Source organism: Branchiostoma floridae, chromosome 12, assembly GCF_000003815.2.
Source record: "Branchiostoma floridae strain S238N-H82 chromosome 12, Bfl_VNyyK, whole genome shotgun sequence".
NCBI lineage: Eukaryota > Metazoa > Chordata > Leptocardii > Amphioxiformes > Branchiostomatidae > Branchiostoma > Branchiostoma floridae.
The window spans coordinates 1,738,608-1,760,867 of NC_049990.1; the positions used below are offsets into that span (position 1 = coordinate 1,738,608).

A 22,260-nucleotide genomic window follows, 5' to 3' on the forward strand; every position below is an offset into this window, starting at 1 on the left:
TACAATATAGGACTTATAGACAGATAAATTGAATATCCGGTACATGTGTACACACGCACAGAAAAATCTTGCAGAAAAACAGCTTATCTTATATTTTATTCATGAGTTCTGTCATAAGGTATTCAATAACATGGCTGGGATTCTGGGATATTTCTTTTATTTCATTCCCCTGGGAATGGGTTTAAGGCACGTTACATGTTGGGTGTGAAGCATGTAACATACTGTAAATGCATTTACTTTCGCAGTAGTGGTAAAATGGAGTGTTTGCAGTAATTTTAAGTTCGTGGTAGCGCCATAGACTGCAGTCTCATACAATGATGGAAAAAATGTCCGTGGTGGTTTTAAGTTGGTGGTGAAGTGGTCACAGCGGAAACCACAAACATGAAACCACCGCGAACATTTCTGCATTACAGTATTGGTTTGACAGTTGTGAAGTAGCCCCCACCAGGCCTTCCTACGGGGGTGCGGGGATCGTAGCCTCCACCAGGCCTTCCATGGGGGTGCGGGGATCGTAGCCTCCACCAGGCCTTCCTACGGGGGTGCAGGGATCGTAGCCTCCACCAGGCCTTCCTACGGGGGTGCGGGGATCGTAGCCTCCACCAGGCCTTCCTACGGGGGTGCGGGGATCGTAGCCTCCACCAGGCCTTCCTATGGGGGTGCGGGGATCGTAGCCTCCACCAGGCCTTCCTACGGGGGTGCGGGGATCGTAGCCTCCACCAGGCCTTCCTACGGGGGTGCGGGGATCGTAGCCCTCCACCAGGCCTTCCTACGGGGGTGCGGGGATCGTAGCCTCCACCAGGCCTTCCTACGGGGGTGCGGGGATCGTAGCCTCCACCAGGCCTTCCTACGGGGGTGCGGGGATCGTAGCCTCCACCAGGCCTTCCTACGGGGGTGCAGGGATCGTAGCCTCCACCAGGCCTTCCTACGGGGGTGCGGGGATCGTAGAACTCTGGAAAATTAGCCAGAGGAGTCAGTCCATGCTAATGTTTGTGTCTGCCCAGCCGACCAACACCTCTGGTAGCAAAACTCCCCTGGCAAATTATTCTCCCTATAATAGCCAGCGTGATCAGTCTGGTGTAAAGCATTGGTTTCACAGCTGTGTGTATCCTTTAGTAATAGCAATGACCCATGTCATATATGCCATTTGTATTTTGATGGTATGTTATGAGGATAAGGGTCGTTGACATTATGATATGAACTTTCGATAGGTATAATGGTATGTCATTATAGTGAATAAAATCTCTTATTAGCTCGAGTCTATAGTAGCTTTAAAATATGATATAAATGTATTTTTTTACAAACTTTAAAAAATAGCCTCAATATAGAAAGCCTTTTTCAGTTTATAATCAAAGACGTGATGATTTTCTTGGTAACCACATGTATTTGAGATGGTACATTGTAGATTTTCTCTCTAACTCTGACTTCATGTCCATATTTCCTATTCTGAAAACCATGTGGCAAATTTTAAGTCAGGCCCAAAGTTACGTAATGATCACTCACCCCATGTGCTATGTGTATTCAGCTTGGTTATAGGGTCAGTGGGCTTTCCTGAAACACAAACATTTTTTTTAATCCCTAGTCCTGTTCCAACACACACCCTGTGTGCTGTGTGTGTTCAGATTAGGGTCTGCAGGATTGGTCAGTTTCCTGAAACACACCATTTTTTTCTCAGGCCTAGCCCCTATTACATCACACCCCCATGTGCTATGTGTTCAGGTTAGGGTCTGCAAGATTTTGCTAGGGTCAGTAGTAGGCTTACCTAAACATAACATTTTCCCCCTAGGCCTGTTCCATCACACACACACACACACACACACACACACACACACGTACACACACACACACACACACACACACACACACACACACACACACCATGTGCTGTGTGTTCAAGTTAGGTTCTGCAGGGCCAGGATACTGAAACACACCATTTTTTTCTCAGGCCTAGCCCCTATTACATCACACCCGCATGTGCTATGGTTCAGCTGCCAGGCCCTGTACAGTACTGGGGAGCAGGTGCCAGACTTACACTGGATATATTTATAAATAGTTTAGCAAGTCCAGCAGACCACATCATAAACCACCGACCTTAACCCACAAGGGGCCCTGTACTGTACTGAAGGAGATTTAAAAAAAAAAAATCACGGGTCTTAGTGGCAAGTGTGCAGATGTTGACACACTGGCAACACCAAATCTGTAGGTGTTTTTTGGCACCTGTAGACAGATTAGCCGTGAGGCTCGGTGGGCGTCACTCCATCGTCATGGGGGCAGGGGCATGGTGAGTATCAAACCCAGGACCTACTGATTCTGATTCCAACGCTCTAACCGTTGCGCCACACAGACACCCACTGTAGAAGATAAAGGGCTCAAAATCAGTTGTTGATGCGGTCTAGTACTCTGACTAGTAGTTTACAGAAATGCAATATGCCCATTCCATCAGCATCATTCGGTGTGTCTTATATGTAGAAGATTAGATCAATTAAAATCAATTGTGGAGGTGAACATGCCAAAAACCAAGAAATTAAATTATTATTGCCATATTTGTGATTTCACATTACAAATGATCACACCAGGCCAGCCCTCAGTACTACAGTGGAAGCCAGTTAATTGCACGTCAGATAAACGCATACTTCGGTCAATTGCACGGAATCCCCGAATCCCGTGGCGGTGCGGTCCGACTGGGTAACTTCGCATTATCGCACACGCCGGATAATTGCACGAAATTCGCTGGCAAATTGGGCGTGCAATTAAGCGGCTTCCACTGTAGTAGATACATCTGAAGATAAATGTTGTCCTCTTAAGAGATTTGCGCTCCTTGGGTCTCCCAAATCCCCTTGTCTGTCATACTGAACATCACCAGGTGCTTAATACCTGCACCGGGTGGGAGGACTTAATACCGGAGGTCAGGCTTTTTAGCTAGGATTTTATCATAGGGGGTCCAAATTTCTTGGTGAGTCACGCAAACTGCAGCAAAGTGATATCATCATCATCATCACTGGATTTTTGAGACCCTTATAATTAGTTTCCCATATCTCCCTTAGTCCATTCCTTTTCTTTCATTTCCTTTCTGGAATAACCACATCAACTTATAAAACAGGAACGCAGTCATGGAAAGTGTATATCAGTCATTTTATGAAAGTCTCCCCTACTCTACAACTTCTCAATTTTCCTTTCCTTTCTTCCCATTTTGCTTCCATATCCTTTGAAATAGCCAGATCAACTATAACAGAAAGAAGATTTTATGATCATAACTCCACAGTCTATAGCCACCCAGACGCAATGCAAAAGTGCACCTCAGTTGTTTCTGCAGCTGACAATATCCCCTACAATAATATAGTTCCCCAATGTCTCTTCCTTCCTTTCTTTTTTCTTCCATTTCCTTTCTGAAATAACTACAATTCATATCAACTTTTATTAAAAACAGAACAAAAAGCTATCTATCAAGTACAATTCCACAGGCATGCGGACACAGCCATAGAAAAGTGCTTGTCGTGATCAGTCCATTTCTTTAGCCGCCAGTGCCTCCTATATTACACTAAGTTGTAACAATGGTCCCCAAATTTCTCTCTCTTTATTGCCTCCTTTCTTTTCATCTTCCATTTCCTTTCTGAAATACCCACAATCCATATGAACTTTTAAAAACAGAACAAAAAGCTATCAAGTACAATTCCACCGGCATGTGGACACAGCCATAGAAAAGTGCTTGTCGTGATCAGTCCATTTCTATAGCCACCGTTGCCCCTACAAGTTAATACTAGTAGTTTCATCAATACAGCCTGAGTTCCCTCTACACTAATAGTTTCATCAATAGAACGTCTCATGGTTTGACAAGAGTCATTATGTCTCCATCTCCAATGGGTCAGCCGAGCATCTCTCCCCTGAGGCAGGGATAACAGATAGACAGGATATGATGTGTGTTTATAAATCATGTATGAGATGTAGTCTGGGCGGTGGGTGGGTTATACACGGCTCATTCTTCACAATTTAGACAATATTGGAGATGAACACCATGCATTTCCTGATGATATCCTTGTTATGATGTAGAAAGGAAAAGATTACTAGTAATAAGAACAAAATAAAACATTAGATATCTACCTGAAACAAGCAGGGAAATATTAAACATACTTCTAACAGCGTGCAAAATACCCACTTGCACACTTGCACATTGCAACCACTTTTTGCTTGGTGCAACTTACTTCTAAACTCAGGTTGCACAGGGCGCAACTTTGATTTTGATTTTCGATTTTGTTGTCAATTTACTTGGAAGAAATAGATGGAACGAGGCAGCTACGTTTCATAGCAACCAAACAAGTGAATAATTGCAGATTTCTTGGCAGATGGACATTTTTGATAGTGAATTCTAGGTGGTGCAACTTGAAATTCAGTTGTGCAACCTAGCTTTTGTCCCAGGTTGCACACTGTGCAACCAGGCTCAGAAAAGTATTTTGTACTCTGCTGCTATCATGTCCTGACTCCATATCTGTCCACCAAGGCCAATAAAAATATGATGCTGTGCAAAAGAGAAGTCGTGCCATAACAATGTAAAATGCACTATGCCATCATAATTTTTATTAAGTAAATGATCATATTAGATTAGTTCACTAATGTGTATAGCTTGCAGATGTTGGTGATACATTTTATTTGCCATGCATTGTACCTGATTCGTTGTGCAATAAACTTAACTGTAATTTATTAACTATAGATCTCTGAAGTATCTAGGACAGCCAGGAACTTACCAATTTTTTTTAACCCCGTGAACAGTTTCATCAGGTTGGTACGTCACTGAATAAAGAGACTCTTTTTACACAACCAATGCGTCGGTGAGAATAAAGCATTGGTTGTGTAAAAAGAGTCTCTTTATTCAATTTTTTTTAATGTCAGTCAATTGTTAAAGGCACAGCTTTTCATATGAAATGATATTAATCATGGCCAGATATTGGATGATTTAACGGTTATTTAAGGCTAGCTAGATTTTTACTGTTGTTCGATATCAGACAATGGAGCAAAAGTGGGTCAAATGAGCCATTTCATTAAATCGCTTTCAGGTGACACAATTTCAAATGAATTGTCCATTAAGTATTGATAAACTCTCTGCCCAATGGCAAAACCAATTTTTTTAATACATTAAAAATGTTAGCCAACATAGAGGAAATGAAAAATTGTTCACAACAATTACAAAATGTAGGTCCAGGTTCAGGTCTAGACCTGATCCTCTGAATTCGAACCATACCTGTACGTATCTGCGCCTGAATTCTATGTTCCGGTACCTAAGTCTACATGCATGCTTGTGACAAACCATTCCGGCCAAAATGGGGTAGGGAATTTCCCGAGCAGCCTCGTAATGCTTCGCCTATTGAGTCAGTGAAGTCAACCTTGCTTAAGCTTGATGTTTCTGACTTAGAGAGAAGAGATGCTGCTACAGTTATCGCTATATATGGGCCGCTCTTCATCACCATGATGGTAACATCAGGCCCTACGAACCTGATTTAGAAAAAAAAAAAAAAAAAGGGAAACATTGTATATTGTGGTATAAAGTATTCTAGTTAAGGAACCACCAAAAGGTGGTCACATTGAACAGGTAGTCCTTATGTACAGGTATGATCGTAAATCTATGAATGAATAAATGATGAATGAATTTATTGCTCAACAATCGCACAAGGTACAAAAGGTACAATCTATTGATATAGCCATTGATGTATGTTATATTGGACTGCAGGTATGGGCAGTAATGCCTTAAGTAGAATTGAGAATCGATACCCACTCAGGCCTAGTAATAGAAGCACTTTAACACTTAACAGTTACGACTTCAGACTCTGTGTTGCAAATAGGGCCAACTGACTGTGAAACTTCAATGCCAATTTTCCTTATAGTTTATCTAAATGGTTGTCAGTAATTTGCAAAATGTACATTCCAGAAAAAAAACGGATATCAACTCATGCCTTACTTCACTCAGCACTTGATAGGTACAAGGTGACAGAAATATTGTAAACTTTATGATATATTTATGTTTATTGTTATTTTTCTCTGTATTTTTCTTGCTATATACTATCTAAATGTTGGTCAATTGTTAAGTATAGAAAAAAGAAATCAATATCCTCTCAATCCCAATAGGGGTAATGCTAGTTCACCTTTATCCACTATATCCATTCTTTTTAAAAATAAGGTATTTGGGGATATCAAGTAGAAGGACTGTCTTTTCAAACTGCAATAGTTTGAAAACAGTACAATTTGAAACCATTGTCTGGCGATTTGATATCCCTGGATACCCTGTTTATCAACACAACGGATATAGGCCACCCCACGGATAAAGGTGAACTAGCGTTACTTAAACATTACATTGACCATGTGACACAGTGTTACAAGTCAGGCCAACATAACTGTTTCACTGTCTAATTTTCTCTACATTTAGTTCAAATGTTGGTCAGTAATTCAGAAATAATCGATATCCACTCAAGCCCTTGTAATAGAAGTACTTTAACACTTTGCAGCCAGACTCGGGTGTTAATAGGACTGACAATGCTTAAATGACAATGTTTTAGTACTAATTTTAACCTAAAAGTTACTGTTAGCTTGCTGGGCAGTTTTTCCTATCACAGTGTGACTGTGTGACTGTAGTTAATAGGGGAGGATCGATTTCCACCTAACTTCAGTCCAGTAATAGGGGTACTTTTAACACTTCACTCAAATGCATTCGTGTTAATACATGTAGCTATATGGCCCAGGCATGTGACCACTAACTTGATTCACTTAGCTGTATTTCATGGGATTCGTAGTCTGGCATCAGTGGCCTTAGTGGTTAGAGAGAGGGAGGCCGAGGTTAGGCTTAAGCACACAGGGTCGAGAGGTCACTTAGTTTGATTTCCGCCAATGTTTGATTTGTTATTGCTCAGAAAATGTCTAACCATTTCCAAAAAGAGTTCCCATCTCATAAAAAAGGACAAAATGTGCAATAGTATTACTAGAAAAAAATGAATGTTGCAAAAACAGTCACTAAACTTTCAAAACGAATGACCCAGATCCTAACATCTGCTTCGAGAATTAGAAATGTGTCTGCTCCAAATATCCTGAAACAGTACTATACTGATAATAGCATCATTTACTAAAACTGTCCAACCTTGCGATGGTGACGGAAATGAAAGTCGTGTGCTTCGGTGCGTTGCAATGCACTCTGGGGATCTTAATGCGCTTAATGTAGCAGTGGCTCCTTATGCCAATTTTCCGGTAAGGGTTTCATCTCCGATTCGGATGAGTGTAAATGTCACATGTGACACTCGGGGGGACCAAACCGTCAGTGTTAGAACATGTCGGTTAGGCCTAGGGAAAAAATGTTGTGTTTCCTGTTTCTTTCTAATGAAGAATAAATGTATCGACAGATTTGTAACCATTATGCACATAATTAAAGTTTGGCATTTCAATTTGAAAACATAACTTTATAAGTTTCCTTGTGCATTTCAGTTTTACTTTCAAATTGTTAAACTAAGAGTTTGGGCAAAAGTTAAAAGAATAAAGATTTTGAAAAGAATATAATTCCTACCTATTGGCCCTAATTTTTTCAGGACTAAAACAGAAAACACACCTTTTTTCCCCTATGCCTGGCAAATTGACTTGTCAAGAATATATAACTTTATGCCTGCTCCAAGTAGATGTTGGGGTGGAGGATCATATTCAACTCCAATTGAAGCAAATAACGAGTGAAAGGAAAAATATGATTAACATTCAGTCATTTCTACTGGCAAACTTCAGAGTTTGCATGAAGACAGGATTTAAAATGCCATTGTTGGAGTCGGATACTCTGCCAAATAGATTCCCTTTTTTTTTTAATAAAAGTTTGTACTGTTGAAAATTGGACTTACTGTTTTGAGTATTGGCCAATTTTTGCAATTTTTCACCAACAATTATTTAGGTTCAGGTTCAGGCCTGGACCTGGGCTGTCCTCTGGACCTGAACCCTACCCATACCTGAATTCACACTTACTGTAAATGCATTTAATTTCGTTGAGATTTAATTTCGTGCTAGCGGGAAAACAAACTTTTCGTGGTGGTTTTAATTTCGCGGTAGCACCATGCACTGTAGTCTCTTACTGTTATGGAAAAATATTCGCGGTGGTTTTAAATTCGTGGTGAAGCGGCCGCTGCGAAAACCGCGAACATTAAACCACCGCGAAAGTTTCTGCATTTACAGTACAAGTGCATGAGTATACCCTCCCCTACAGTACATGTGTATACACAGTCCTCCCTTGGGGTCTGTAATGTTTGCTATTACAAGCAGACAGTGCACACTCCTGTATGTCAGACCCTGGTACTAATGATGCCCAATGGTGTGTGTTCTCCAACTGTGAGCTATTTCTGCAGAATGTCAGAATCTGGAAAGGGTCCAAGTTCAGGGAGTCTGTCATGATCAGCTGTTGGTAGAAGCTGGAAGTTTACCAAGAATGTTGAAGGGTTGTTAGAGGGCCATGGTTTACAGACAATTACACATCAGGGGAATTCTGTACCTGGGTCCAGTAGGTATTTTTGTGTGAAGTTGAGTGACGGAATGATGATTTTTATGGTTTTTATTTATAAGAATTAGCTTAGACTTAGTCTGTGTAATGCAAACTCTGCTATCTGGAGCTGGTAGGCTCCTGGGTCCGGCAATGTAGGATGGGCCTAAGAAGCGCAATCAAATCAGGATAACTTAGACTTAGAGGAAAGTGTAAACATTTTGTGATTTGTCTTGAGCATTTTATTAAGATATATATCAGGTCTAATGTCTAGAGTCTGTCAGCTGTTTGTAGAGGATGGAAGTTTACCAAGAATGATGAAGGATTGTTAAAGGGCCATGGTTACTGACATTAGTGACAATCAGACAGAAGGGAATTCTGTAGTCTAGTAGTAGTAGGTATTTTTGTGTGAAGTTGAGGGAAGGAATGGTTTGTGAGTTTTATGGTTTAAGAAAAATGTGAACATTTTGTGATCTGTCAAGCATCATGATATATTAACATGTACACTTAGAAGCATTGAAGGGTTTTGATCATATGGGTTTGTAGTCTAGTTGGGTTTGTAGTCTAGTTGAAGGGGTCCAAGTTCTGGGATTCTGTCAGCTGTTTTTAGAGGCTGGAAGTTTTCCAAGAATGGTGAGAGGTTGTCACTTTAAATGTTAGAGGGTCGTGGTTACAGACAATTACACATAGGGGAAATTCTGTACTTGCAGGTATTTTTGTGTGAAGTTGAGTGATGAAATGGTTCGTGATTTTTATGGTTTTCATTAAGGATTAGCCTTAAGAAAATGTGAACATTTTGTGATATGTCAAGCATCGTAATAATACAGCAGAAGCCGCTTAATTGCACGGCATATTTGCCAGTGAAATTCGTGCAATTGTCCGGCTGGTGCAATAATGCGAAGTTATCTAGCTGGACCGTATCGGTTTGGGATTTTGGGATTCCGTGCAGCTAACAGAAGTGTGCGTTAATCCGTTGTGCAATTTACTGGCTTCTACTGTACTTAGAAGCAGTAAGGTTGTCAATATGGGTTGACAGCTGAGGATAAAAGGCTGCTACATGGTCGTAGCTTTGTAGGTTAGTAGATTTGTAATTCTGGTCGGCTTGGAGGTTAGGCAATAGAATACATTTTACTTTCTGCATGTCATGAGTATGAGCTTGAATGAAAGTCATATTTCTATTATTATAGTGAAAGAAAGAGAAATACATGCCGTTGATGGGATTTTTTTTCTATGAAATTCTGTCACTTTTGATCTTGTTGCTTTGTACAATTTTATCTTTTTAAAATGTCCACTTTTATCAAAGATTGCCCATACTGTTGGGCAGTTGTATATATCCGATGGTTTATGAAAAATGTAATTTGAAATTGTTGGAGATCTGGAATATAAAAAGTTGACTGTGACAAGACTCTAGAGTAGTGAAGACTGTTTATTATTCTACTGTGGAACCACCAACATTCCTAGTGGGAACAGCTAACACAGTTAACATTGAACGCCTTTCCCAGTGACACCAGTGGTTACAACATTACCATGCAGCTGGTGTAGCATCTGTCTGGGGCATGTCTGTATCAATATCAGCTGGGCACTAAGAGTAAGAAACTCGCATGGGTGGAAAGAGGGCTGTATAAAGTTGAATATGTGGATGAATGAAAGGCATTCATTTTGATTGTTACCCCTTCAAATTTTCAAAGAGGGAAGAAAAAGAAATAAAATCTAGTATGTATTTCCATGAATGTGGCATTGCCTGTCTGTAACAATCTCAGCTGGTCCCTAAGATACCTGTGTAGGAAGAAGGCTGTATTAAGGTGATTATATGTATGTGTATGTGTCACACAGACAGTCTGAAAAGCATTTCATTTGGTAATACCTTTTTAAAAAAAAAAAGATGAAAAAATAGAATTTTATGTGGCACAGTATGGGTTGGGATTTTGTGCGCGTTAAAAATTTGCGCGTTAAAACTTGCGCGTTAAAAACCTGCGCGTTAAAACATGCAAATTAGCTGATTCCCTCGGGATTTGAAAACTTTTTTGCCATTTTTAACTTAAAAGCTTGAAGATGATAACACAAAATGAAATTAAGTATCATATTGTTGCATTCTAGAGTACAATATCCCTTTCTGTAAATATTCCAGGAGTTTTATAGTGATTTTTAAATGTTAAGATTTAACGCGCAACAAAGGTTGACATTTGCATGTGAAACAATCTGCTTGAGAAAAGACGAAATGAAGCTTGTAGAATGTAAAAAAAAGCCTCAAGCAGTTATATTTTACAACACAAAGCCTCATATTAGTAATTTTTCCATGTATTTGTGTCAAATTCAAGTGATTTTGAAATCTTCTGGATATGCAAATTAACCTATTCCCAAGGGACCAAAAAAATGAGGGGCTTTTCAAACCAAAAATTCAGGTAGCAGAGGGAAAATCATATAATGGGGTCACATTTTTCTGACTAAGAATTTATCAATGCACAACTTAATTTTTTAACGCGCAGATTTTTAACGCGCGCGCAGATTTTTAACGCGCAGAAAACCCGTTCCCCACAGAATAAGTCTTGGAAATGTCTGTACCAATCTCAGCTAGTCCCTAAGAGTAAGAAACCAGCTGCAGCACGGGTGGAAAGAGGGCTGTATAAAGTTGATTACATGTATGTGGGTGTCTCAAAAGCATGCTGACTTTCACCGTCTTCAAAAAGGCAAGAAAAAATGATATTTCTATGCATGTGGCATGGCATGCCTATACCAATATCAGCTGGGCCCTAAGAGTAAGATACCTGTGTCTAGTAAGAAGGCTGTATAAAGTTGAATATGTGGATGAATGAAAGGCATTCATTTTACTGTCACCTCTTCAAAAAGGGAAGGAAAAATAAATAAAATCTAGAATCTGATGTATTTCCATGAATGTGGCATGATCTGTCTGTACCAATCCCAGCTGGTCCCTAAGATACCTGGGTAGAAAGAAGGCTGTTTTAAGTTGATATGTCGATGTGTCGCACAGACAGTCTGAAAAGCTAGGTAATACCTCTCAAAAAAAAAAATTATCTTATTCACATGGCACAGCATAAGTCTTGGAAATGTCAGTAACGATCACAGTGCTTGCTTGTCGCTAAGAAAACTGTCTTGTAAAGCACATTTCCCAAAGACGCAACACGGATGTCAATGTCGTGATTCAAACCCAGGATCATACGTTATACCCTCTATATATAGGGGTCTGAGCCAAACACCACATATAGCTAACCATTACACCAATTATACACATAATACTGTGTACACATAAATTATTTGCCGCTTGAAGTATGGTCGTAAACTCAAAATGATACAACAGCAAAGGGGGTCCTAGAAAAAGGGGCAGACATTAAGGTGAAAGTATTTAGTTTTAATGATTCAATTTCAATTCAGTTATACATTTATAGCATTTCCTCTCTGTGAACCACAAAATAGAATTGCTGATGCCTGCTCATAATTATGCAAGACGTTATTCCAGATCAAAAGACACATTTGGTTTTGTCACGGTGCCTGTTCCAATTTATTGCTTTTCTTAGCAATAACATATTATATAAGACATTTTCCACTGACAGCTTTAGTGTAGTAGAAGACATTTAACTCAGGCCAAGGAAATAAAATGTTGTGTTTCCTGTTTCCCTACCCACCCTAGAAAAACCTTCCGACCTTAGCCTTTTTCGGGTTGGCAGTCGAGTTACATAGCTTCCAGTTAGAATTTTAATATCGCTTGCTTCCTATTGAAGTAAAAACACTGCTTGTCCCATCTAATGAAGGATAAGTGTATCTATTATGTAATAAATTAAAGTTTGACATTGAAAGACAGGTGTCCTCATGCATTTCAGTTTCAATGTTCAACTATATAATAAATTTGTAGTGTGTCTCACTAGAGTTTTGATTAGCCTAAAAAAAACTACAAAAAAAATCTCTATCTGCCAACCCTATTTTTTTTAGGACTGAAACAAGAAACACAATATTTTTTCAGAAGGCCTCACTTGTTGAGTTTGGAAAGTTCAGAAATTGATCGTCAAGTAGAATTTATCTTCACGTATTTCATGCAATATAAACTATATTATAAGTCTAGATCTTCAATATGTAAGAGTAATGAGTCGGTACAAATTCAATTTGAGTCCAAATGTTACTAGAAATTAGTTTTCAAGTCTCAATTGGTGAAACAACTCCGAGTGATTCATCATCATAATAGTTAGATATATAAGGTTTCAGTTGAGATATATAAGGTATAAAGGAGAATTTATATTCAGATTCAAGTTTCTCTCACATCACTCTGTTTTCATTATTGTCCTCTGATCTTATATACTCCTACATTTTTGTTCAGAAAGTTTGACTGAGAAGAAAACATGATTATGCTGTTTTAGGGGAGACTCTAGCTTTCCTTACAGTACTCTTTTTTTCATCATTTCCCTCTCCCTACATTTTCTGGAAAAATGAACTGTAACTCCCAACACAAAAATTGGACTTGGCAAAATTTTGATGAACTTTCAAGTTACATTTTAGTTTAGTTTTAAAATTTTATTATAAGAACCACTAGGAAAGAAGACATCAGTAGCCTAAATCACTGTTGGAGGGAAGACTGAATGGCCTGTATCCTTGAGCTGATCTTCGTGTTAGCCGGGCGAGGTTGTAACGATGTCCGAGGCGTTGTCGTTTCTGACGATGTGCTTCCAGAAACCTGATCATGTTCCTCTGTCGTACTGGGGGGCGGTTGATGGGATGCCAGTACAGACGTTGTTGGTGTGGGATGGGGAATGTTAACGTTGCTTGGAGCTCCTCTTGTGCTAGGGTTGAGTCGTTGGTGCCCTGAAACATCCTGTTAGAGAACAAAGTGGAAAACAGTTAGCTTTTTGCAATACAGTAGAAGCAAGTTAATTGCACATCGGATTAACGCACACTTCTTTTAACTGCACGGAATCCCCAAATCCCAAACAGGTGCAATTCAGCAAGGTAACTTTGCATTATTGCACAATCCGGATAATTGCACGAAATTCACTGGCAAATAGGCTGTGCAATTAAGCGGCTTCTACTGTATTAGATTTTAATTATCATAAGTTATTTACAATAGAAAAGAAATCGTTAGAGGCAGATCAGAGATGCAAGTCCCAATGTCATCAACCTAGAATAGAAACTCATGAATGTTCTCACTAAAATATAATAAAACTCAGTTGCATTACAGGATTCTTTTCATAACTATCCAACAAATCTTGGACTTTGATTTGACATGTAGGGTTTAAAAATTTGACAAATGGTTTGATGTAACATAACCAGCTGCTGCATACCTACAGACACAAGTGAGATGCAATCATAGTTAACCAATACATGGATGCAGAACTTGATACCTTTTGTGGCTGTTTGCTTGTCGTGCCTCTGCCCTCATTGTCAGTTTTGCACGTCTGTGGTTTCTGGAACGTTGGTCGTGGCAGCAGCATTGGCTTTGAACTTGGTTTTGGTCTTGTTATTGCTGGCCGGAGTGCATGTCTGGAATCTTTCCCTTGAGGGTTGAATTTATTACTCTGTTGGTCAACTTTCTTTTGCTGATTGTCAGTCACTGTCGGTCCGCCCTTAAAGATGTTGCTTGGGACTGCTTGGTCGTCATCTTTCTTCCTACTTGCAGTTGAACTTGAAGGTGGTGGTGGAGGCGGCTGGGAGGGTGGTAGACACTTAGCCAAGCTGGTGTGGCGAGAAAGTTTGTGTCCGCTTGGAGTTGAACTGAAACGGTTTTGCTGTCCAGCTATGGTCCTTTGGGTCTGATCACTTCTTGTGGATTCCTTGCTAGGATTGCTTAGCCTGAAATTATCACTCCTCGCGCCTTGTTTTATTGCTGATGTTGGCGCAGCAACGGGTTTGTGTACATGTACGTGTCCAAAAGATGCTGCCTTAGAGCTCAGGTTGGTTTGAGGAATTCGATGTATCCCAGGACCAACCGTTGGCCTTGGTGGTAGTGATGACTTACTTGCTTTTGCCCCCTTGTGTGTGTCAGTGTTGCTCTGAGTTGGTCCCTTGCTTTTGACAGACAGAGGTGGAGGTGGTCGCGAAGGCGGTTTTGTTGATGCCGCCCTGATTGGCAGGCCTTTACGAGGGTTGAACTGGTTGTGCTGTTGGACAAAAGTCCGGTTTAGACTAGCTCCTGCACCTCTATTTATGTTGCCTGCTTGTACAAGTACTGTCCTACCACTAGCTGCTCGTGGTGGGGGCGGTCTTGTTGGCGGTTTGGACATTCTGTACACCCTCCCTGTTCCTTGCGCCGCCCCCCTCCCCCTTGCACCTGCTGCATTGGTCCTTGAGCTAAAAGCAGCTGCAGACCTTTGGGGTGAAGAAACGTTCTTCCTTGCCCTTCTCCTGCGTCTTACCACTAGAACGATGGCCAAGATGATGAGGATGACAAAAAAGATGCCCAGAACGGCCGAGGTGGCGTTGTCACAAGTCAGATCGTCAGGATCGATATCTATGAGATGTTTTCCGTAAAACTTACCAGGCGAGTCGCAGATTATTTGGTAGGAGAGGTAGTTATCAGGATATGTGACGGACACGTTCATCTTTTGTCTAAAGGGAGCCATGTCGCAGTCACAATGCCAGGGGTTGTTGTCAATGAGCGACCCCCAGTGGACGGAAGAAAGGACCTTGTACGCTTCCGACGAGAGCGTAGTCATCTGGTTTTTTGTAATCCTCAGCTCGTATATTTCAACTTTCGAGAGAGCCTCGGTAGGAAACTCCCAGAGGTTGTTGTAATCCAGAAACAGGTATTGTATCTCGTCTATACCGCCGAACGTGTTAGGGTAAAGCTGAGAGATCTGGTTGTCTTGAAGGCGAATTGTTTGGAGGTTGCTTAGACCGAAGAAAACTGAGTCAGGCAGCTCTGTTATAAGGTTACCAAAAAGATGGAGCCTGTTTAGTTTATCGAGGCCTCTAAATGCCTTTGGAGCGATGTAGGAGATCTTGTTGGTGTCCAGAAAGAGGGCTACGAGATTGGGTTGGTTCCAGAACGCGTCGTCAGGAATCTGCCAGATGCTGTTGTTGTAGAGGAATAAGTTGGCGAGCGAGGGAAACTGCATGTCGACGGTCGGAATCTCAGTGAGCTTGTTGTTGCCTAGGAACAGGTAGTTGAGGCTGGGGAGGTTTACGAACGCGTCCGGAGAAATCGAGTGGATGGCGTTGTTCCCCAGACTGAGGGATTCGAGTTTCGGGAGGTCGGTCACGGCGAACGACTGAACGTTTTCGATGCGGTTGTGGGAGAGGTAGAGCGACTGGAGTTCGTTCAACCCGTGGAAGAGGCCTTGTGGTACGGAGGACAGATGGTTGCTGCTCAGGTAAAGCACCAGCAGGTGAGGTACAGGTGTGAAGGTGCCCACCTGGATGGTGCGGATGATGTTGTCATACAGGTACAGCTCCTCCAGCTTTGTATACCTGATGAGGATGGAGATGATTGTGGGTATTAGTATGTTATCAAGTGTATGATAAATCATCACACTTGTACAAGATCATAAATAGTACAGTAACTGTTAATAAAAGGCTGTGCTATCATATTGAGAATGGGGGAGGGGGAGTTATTTACATTTTATTTGTGATAAAAAGTTGCTTTAGATTTTGTCGTAACAAAAAAATTTAACTTTCAGTGACTGTTAGTGTTACCAAAAAGGGAGAATCTAAAAGTCTCCCTCTGGCTCAAAAATCGAATTTTGTTTTCGTGAAGATAAAAGGGTCCAGGTCATAGTTGAGGGTGTGTTGCCAGTCAACAAGAAAGATGATTATTATGTTATCTGAAGACAATTCTTAAAGGAAAGCTACTGTGAGAAATCTCTCTGACCCAAGGCAGAGATGCAGTTTTCTTGTAGACGGAAGGTGGTCATGGTCGTGGGCATGTTGCGGGAAACGTTTCGGAGGTTCTTGCCGTAACAAGAAGAATTACTTTCTTGTAGGAATCTTTATCAATAAATGGACAATACGTAAAGGAGATGTACCTTGAGAAATCCCTCTGACCCAAGGCGGAGATGCTGTTTTCCTGAAGACGGAAGGTGGTCATGGTCTCGGGCATGTTGTGGGGCACGTTTCGGAGGTTCTTGCCGTAACAGGTGCAAGCTGAGGAGCAGTCACCTTCGCAGGGGGGAGCGGCACAAGCCTCCTTCAAGACAACCAGGAGGAGAAGCAGCGTCTTCAGCTTGGTGTCCATTATGTCTAAGAAACAAGGAAGAAAGACAGTACAATTTGGATACGATCCGTATGAGATAGTGATTTGACAATTTGTTCAACTGGTTTTTTTTTCAATTACACATGTATAAGTATTTAATGTATTGAATCGTTTACAACGATTAAGAGTGATGGATGTCACTCAAAATGTCAGGAAGTAAATCTCCAATGAAATGGCAGACTGCATACAGCATTAAATTTCTGCATGTATTTCCTGCAAGTGCTACAGATCAATAAACTACAAAGTACATTGGAAACATACCTTGTATCTTGCAGCTGCATGGGACTTCTGAAAGAGAGAGAGGCCTCCAGAGAAAAGCAATTCAAGTGACTGTGTAGATCTATCTTAGAGAATAAAAAATGGATATCTTACTGTGCCTCCAAAACTTCCAAGTGGGCGTGATGTCTGTAAGTCGAGCCGGTATGAACTGGATGTGAGGTCAGGTCGGCATGACGACACTGTGGAAGGGGAAGTCATGGGGGCAGATGAGACCCACAGATAGCAGGGCAGATAACAGTAGCGTGCCCTTATATGTTCCCATGGGTGAAGACTGTACTAGGAGTCTATAGCTCAGGAAGTCCTTGTAACTGAGTGTAACTTCTCTCAGATCAGCTGAATTGTGAACTAATCATGGCTGTTCAGAAGAAGTAGTATGGGTGTGGTTGAGAGTCCGGCAGATAGCAGGGAGCTTTAAAGTACATGTACCTTTATTCGAATTGCAACAGGTACAATACAATGTGGACACTATACTAGTAGGCTGGTAGCAGGAGTGTGCCCTTATCTGTTCCCATGTGTGAAGACTGTACTAGGAGTCTATAGCTCAGGAAGTCCTTGTAACTGAGTGTAACTAATCTCAGATCAGCTGGTGGATCGTAAACTGGCTATCATGGCCGTTCAGGAAAAGTCACTGTATAGTCATGGATGCTGCTGAGAGTCCGACAGATAGCAATTTTGGAACATACCCTTTTTGTTAAGGTTTTGTTTTCTGACTTCAAGTTTCCGGGGATAAATGATACTTCATAACCTTAAACACTTTCGTTAATTAGTGATGTCAGTCTGCTGATAGTCTGTATGGATCAGGAGGTCATGGGTTCGAATCCTGGTCTAGTGAGTTTGTGTTCAGGTTCGAATCTTGACTCTGGATCTAGAGTTAGATGGCTTGAATCCTAGTCAATGCAGTGAAGAGGTCATGGTTACTTTGAATCCTAGTATAGCAGTAGCAGTCTGGATGATGATGTTATGAGTTCCAATCCCTGTTTGCATGGCTTCTGTGTTCAGATTGTCATGTTACTGTTAGGTCAGAATCCCGCAGTGGAACAGCTGGGATCTATAGGCAGTCCTGGGTTCGAATCTTGATCTAGCAGTCTGAATTAGGAGGTCCCGAGTTCCAATCCTTCAGTCTGGTAGTCAGGATTAGGAAGTCATGGGTTCAAATCCCAGTCAACAGCATGATCTAAATCTTGCATGGTGGAAGCTGCTGGTGACCCAGTTCTTCAGAGAGGAAGTTCTGTCCTGTGTTTTTGGCAACCTTGAGCTTGGAAATGAACCGGTCACACATGTGTTCAATTTGTGGAGAGTTATAAGGGTTAACGTTCAACTTGTTACCTACCCTTTAGTCACCAAGACTTCAAACATGCAGTCCTTTGGATTTGTTTGTTTGTTTGTTTGTTTGTTTGTTTGTTTGTTTTATTGGGATCATCTCAGTTAGTGTAACAGTTACATATCATTTCACTAGTCTACATAGAGTCTGTTAAGATTGTGATTGTGAACATTGTATAATACTTCTAAGTACCATACAATCTTTACAATCACAATTTTCATACCAACTGTAGAAACTATTTGCGCTGCACCAAATGTATACAGTGTCACTTAATGTTTATCTTTAGTTTGCATGAAACAATGCCCTTCTTTTCACCCCACAGTAATGCATGCAAACTGTGGCATAGGTCAGACTTCCGGACCTACTGGAATCCTGACTTGTGATGTAGTTGCAGTTAACTTCTAGGGATTTTTGGTCATCAGATATTGTGGGTTCTGATCTATAAGTATAAGTTTATTCTGTATGTTTAACCAGACACAATAATAAGACAGGCTGTACAAGCTATGGGAAATAGCATGAAGACCATTCCAAGCACATCTGGTTTGTAGAATATAAGGATATTTTATTGATAGGAGAATTCTTTCACGCAACCAATTTATAATCACTTTGCTTATGTTACAATGTCTCTCAGACCTTCCTCAGAGCTTCTCAGACTGGATTTCAGAAGCAGAACTCTGAGGAAGGTGTCTGATAGACATTGAAGCGTACGCAAAGTGAGTACAAATTGGTAACGTGTAAAAGAATCCTGTATCATGCAGACCCTCTCCTATAAGAGACATAAAGCAGGACGCACCTTTTAAGACCTTGTTGCTGTGTGAAATCTAGTTTATAGCTAAGCCTGGGAAATTCTGCTACCCTCTGCCTGCTTCAAATCAGTCAGGAAGTTCCTTGCACAGCTTGTAACCAACTTGACTCCTGTTTGTATTATACATTTCCCTTAGAGCACAGACTGCAGATCTATAACATGTGATGAGTTAAGGGGCTGGTTATGGGATGTACGGTAGATCGTGAAATATCTGCTGTGGTTTTATTTTCCTGTTTTTGCGGTGCCTTTCTGTGTGTCTTGTGATATCGAAAATAGTTGCTTCTGTGTTGAAGTATTGTTTTGACGAAAGACGTAAAACAATTAGCATATTGAACCTCCTTTTTACTCATACCATGAAACTGATTCCCCCCTAAAATAACTAATTTCACGGTATACAGATGTAGGTCTAGAATGTGACCTGGTGTACAAATTGTGTCGAAGGTCAGACGTCCTGGCCTGTGGTATGGGCTCGTGGTTAGGGGATGGATATAACCATAGATGGATCAGACAGTCGTGGGTTCCAATCCTGCAGTCTGCAATGTGAGATAATCATGGTTATCTCCATGAAAATTGGAGATATTGTTTTGGGTGGGAAAAGAAAGGAAAGTGCTCACAGAAGAGCAAGTTTTCCACTGGTTGACTGGTTGTGACAGAGAAGACAGGATGCTATATACAGTATTTACAGGTTCAATGTACCGGGGAAATTCCCCTAGCTCTTTACGACAAGCGCAATGAACAGTGGACCATGGCTTAACATTTTTTCCTAAGGACTGCAACCCTTTACAACTAGCTGGAAACAAACTCACGGCTACTATAGTTCCAGAGTCAGGGCCACTAAACCATTGGACTATGCATGCTACGTATGCTAGAGAACCATACAACTGACTTGACTTGGCCCAGCAGTACTGCCATGGTATGTGGTACAAATGGATGCTACAAATAGTGTAACACAGGAGGGATTTCAATTAGTCTCAGCTCATTAAGGCAGGATTAATTACCCGGCACTAATTAGCTGGAACATCGGAATCACATCAGATACAGGCAACAGTTGATTAAAATGTCATTTGGTTTGTAGGAGCTGAAATATACACAGCATTCCGGAAGAAGTATTGTATAAAGGCTATTAGTTTCCACATTTTGCATATACTTTTTATTAGTAAGGGTTCAGTCAGGGTTTGTGTGTCATGATAGAAGTGGAAGAGAGTGTCGCATTTATTGGATTTTAATCAATAATTATTAATCAACCAATCAAAGACTCAATCAATCAATCAATCTATTAGTTTGTTGATAAGAAATTAGAAATGTGTGGAGGCCAAGAGTTCAAGCAAAAACTGAAATATTATCAGATACATGATAATGTTTTTAATCGTCTAACTTGAAAATAATTGAGTTGAAAATGACTGTATTCCCTCCAGAGTGCACCAAGACAAAAGCCAGGTCATTAGGGTTTATTTTCATTATTCAATTTAAAGGTTTTCCAATCAAGCATATTTTGTCAAGTTGGAGCGCAAACAAACCAAATTTATGTGCCCAGTAGATGCTTTGTATGTGCCGTGCCGTACTTACTCAGTTCTGTAGTCTGTATACTTGAACTTGACAAATATCAGGCAGTTTCAGAATTACGACAAAGCAGTGCGCCAGTTGTCATGCACCATGTCCCTCTGTTTGCCAAATTAAGAAATCACAAACTAATCACAAAATCTCTTTTTAAATTGCCACATTAATTCGTCAGAAGGTAATTTAATTAAGGGAAGCACTCAGGGGTATAAGACTAATTATGCTAGCTGTTAAATAGTAATGTGCAAACAATCGAGCTGAAACTTTGCAACATTTATTTTGTGGTATTGATATATGTGCAGTTCCTATTGTACATTGTGTACATGAGTCTGTATTATGCTGTCATTTCTGGTGAGTGTGTATGATATGTATAAAAATTTGAATAAAAATCCTGGCTTGTTTTTCTAGTGAACAGTGAACAGATAAGCATTACAGCTGAATTGTTGCAAGAGAAAACAGGAAAAAAACTGCAACGACTACTTTCAAGTTATAACAATCGAATCTCTTACTTTAGTTATACATTGTACTCAATTTTGACATCTTTGTCCCCAGTTTGCAGCAGACTATCCAAAGAAGAAGCTGACAAAAATCATTGACACAAGAGAAGACATGGGAAACTACAGTGACTTCTTAAATATTTCCTTACCTTGCTGACATACCTTGTGTCTTATTTTCCCCAGTTTGCGGCAGAGTATGCAGAAAAGAAGCTGACAGAAGTCTTAGAACAGAGGTTGACGCGAGAAGACGCAGCAAAGAACCACGAGGACCATTTCACCATCCTCACAGACGAGATTCTGTCGGTGGACAAGAAATTGGTCACAGCAGCAAAAACACAGAACGACGTAGCTGGTAAGGACATCAGGCCACACCGATTTAATTTCTTGGTTCATGGATTTTTTGATAAAAAATATGGAGCGAGAGGGCGAAATAAAAATAAAAATAAAAATTGTAAAATGGTTGGGGTAAAGGTAACGGCTAATCCAAAACATAAAGAAAAAAAGTTTTCAGCTTGAAAAAAAAACAAAAACACTATTTCTGTACAGTAATAGCACCTGTACCCACACTTTAAGGAGCTTATAATATAAAGGCCAATTTGCTACACCAGAAAGTTGGTGAATGGTTTCATTAATGGTGAAAATTTGCTGAGTGGTAATTTTTATCTTTATTTTTTTTCCCATAAAATTGGAGCGAGCGAATCCGTGAACCAAGAAATTAAATCGGTGTGGCCTCAGATTCTGTTTTTGTAAGGGCCACACTCGATTGCATTTCCTAAGCTTGGCTCTCACGATTTCTCATACTTGCAGCAAGCATTAAAAGTCAGGGCTGGGAGAAAAACTTGAATCTGGGTGGCCAGTGGAGTCACATACAGTCATGTAGCTTTCAATTAGAATTTTTATTCAGCCTGCTTTCTATTGATTCAGAAGTAAAAACACTGCTTGTCATATCTAATGAAGGATAAATGAATCTATTATGCACAAAATTAACGTTTGGCATAGAAAGACAAGACTTTAGTGTCCTTATGGATTTCACTTTACTTTGTTCAACTCTATTGTGATCTATCACTCGAGTTTGGGCTAGCCAAAAAAAAATTACAAAACTATGAAAAAAAGATAATCCCTACGTAC

General features: G+C 40.5%; 1 protein-coding gene across 1 annotated transcript in view; it reads left to right on the forward strand.

The window, feature by feature from the left end:
* LOC118427817 (protein phosphatase 1L-like) overlaps positions 1-22,260 on the forward strand; it is a 28,221-nt gene that overhangs the window by 3,722 nt on the left and 2,239 nt on the right. The window contains exon 4 of the mRNA XM_035837781.1: positions 21,316-21,484. Within this exon, the coding sequence (XP_035693674.1) occupies positions 21,316-21,484 (169 nt within the window). The remainder of the gene's footprint in view (positions 1-21,315; positions 21,485-22,260) is intronic.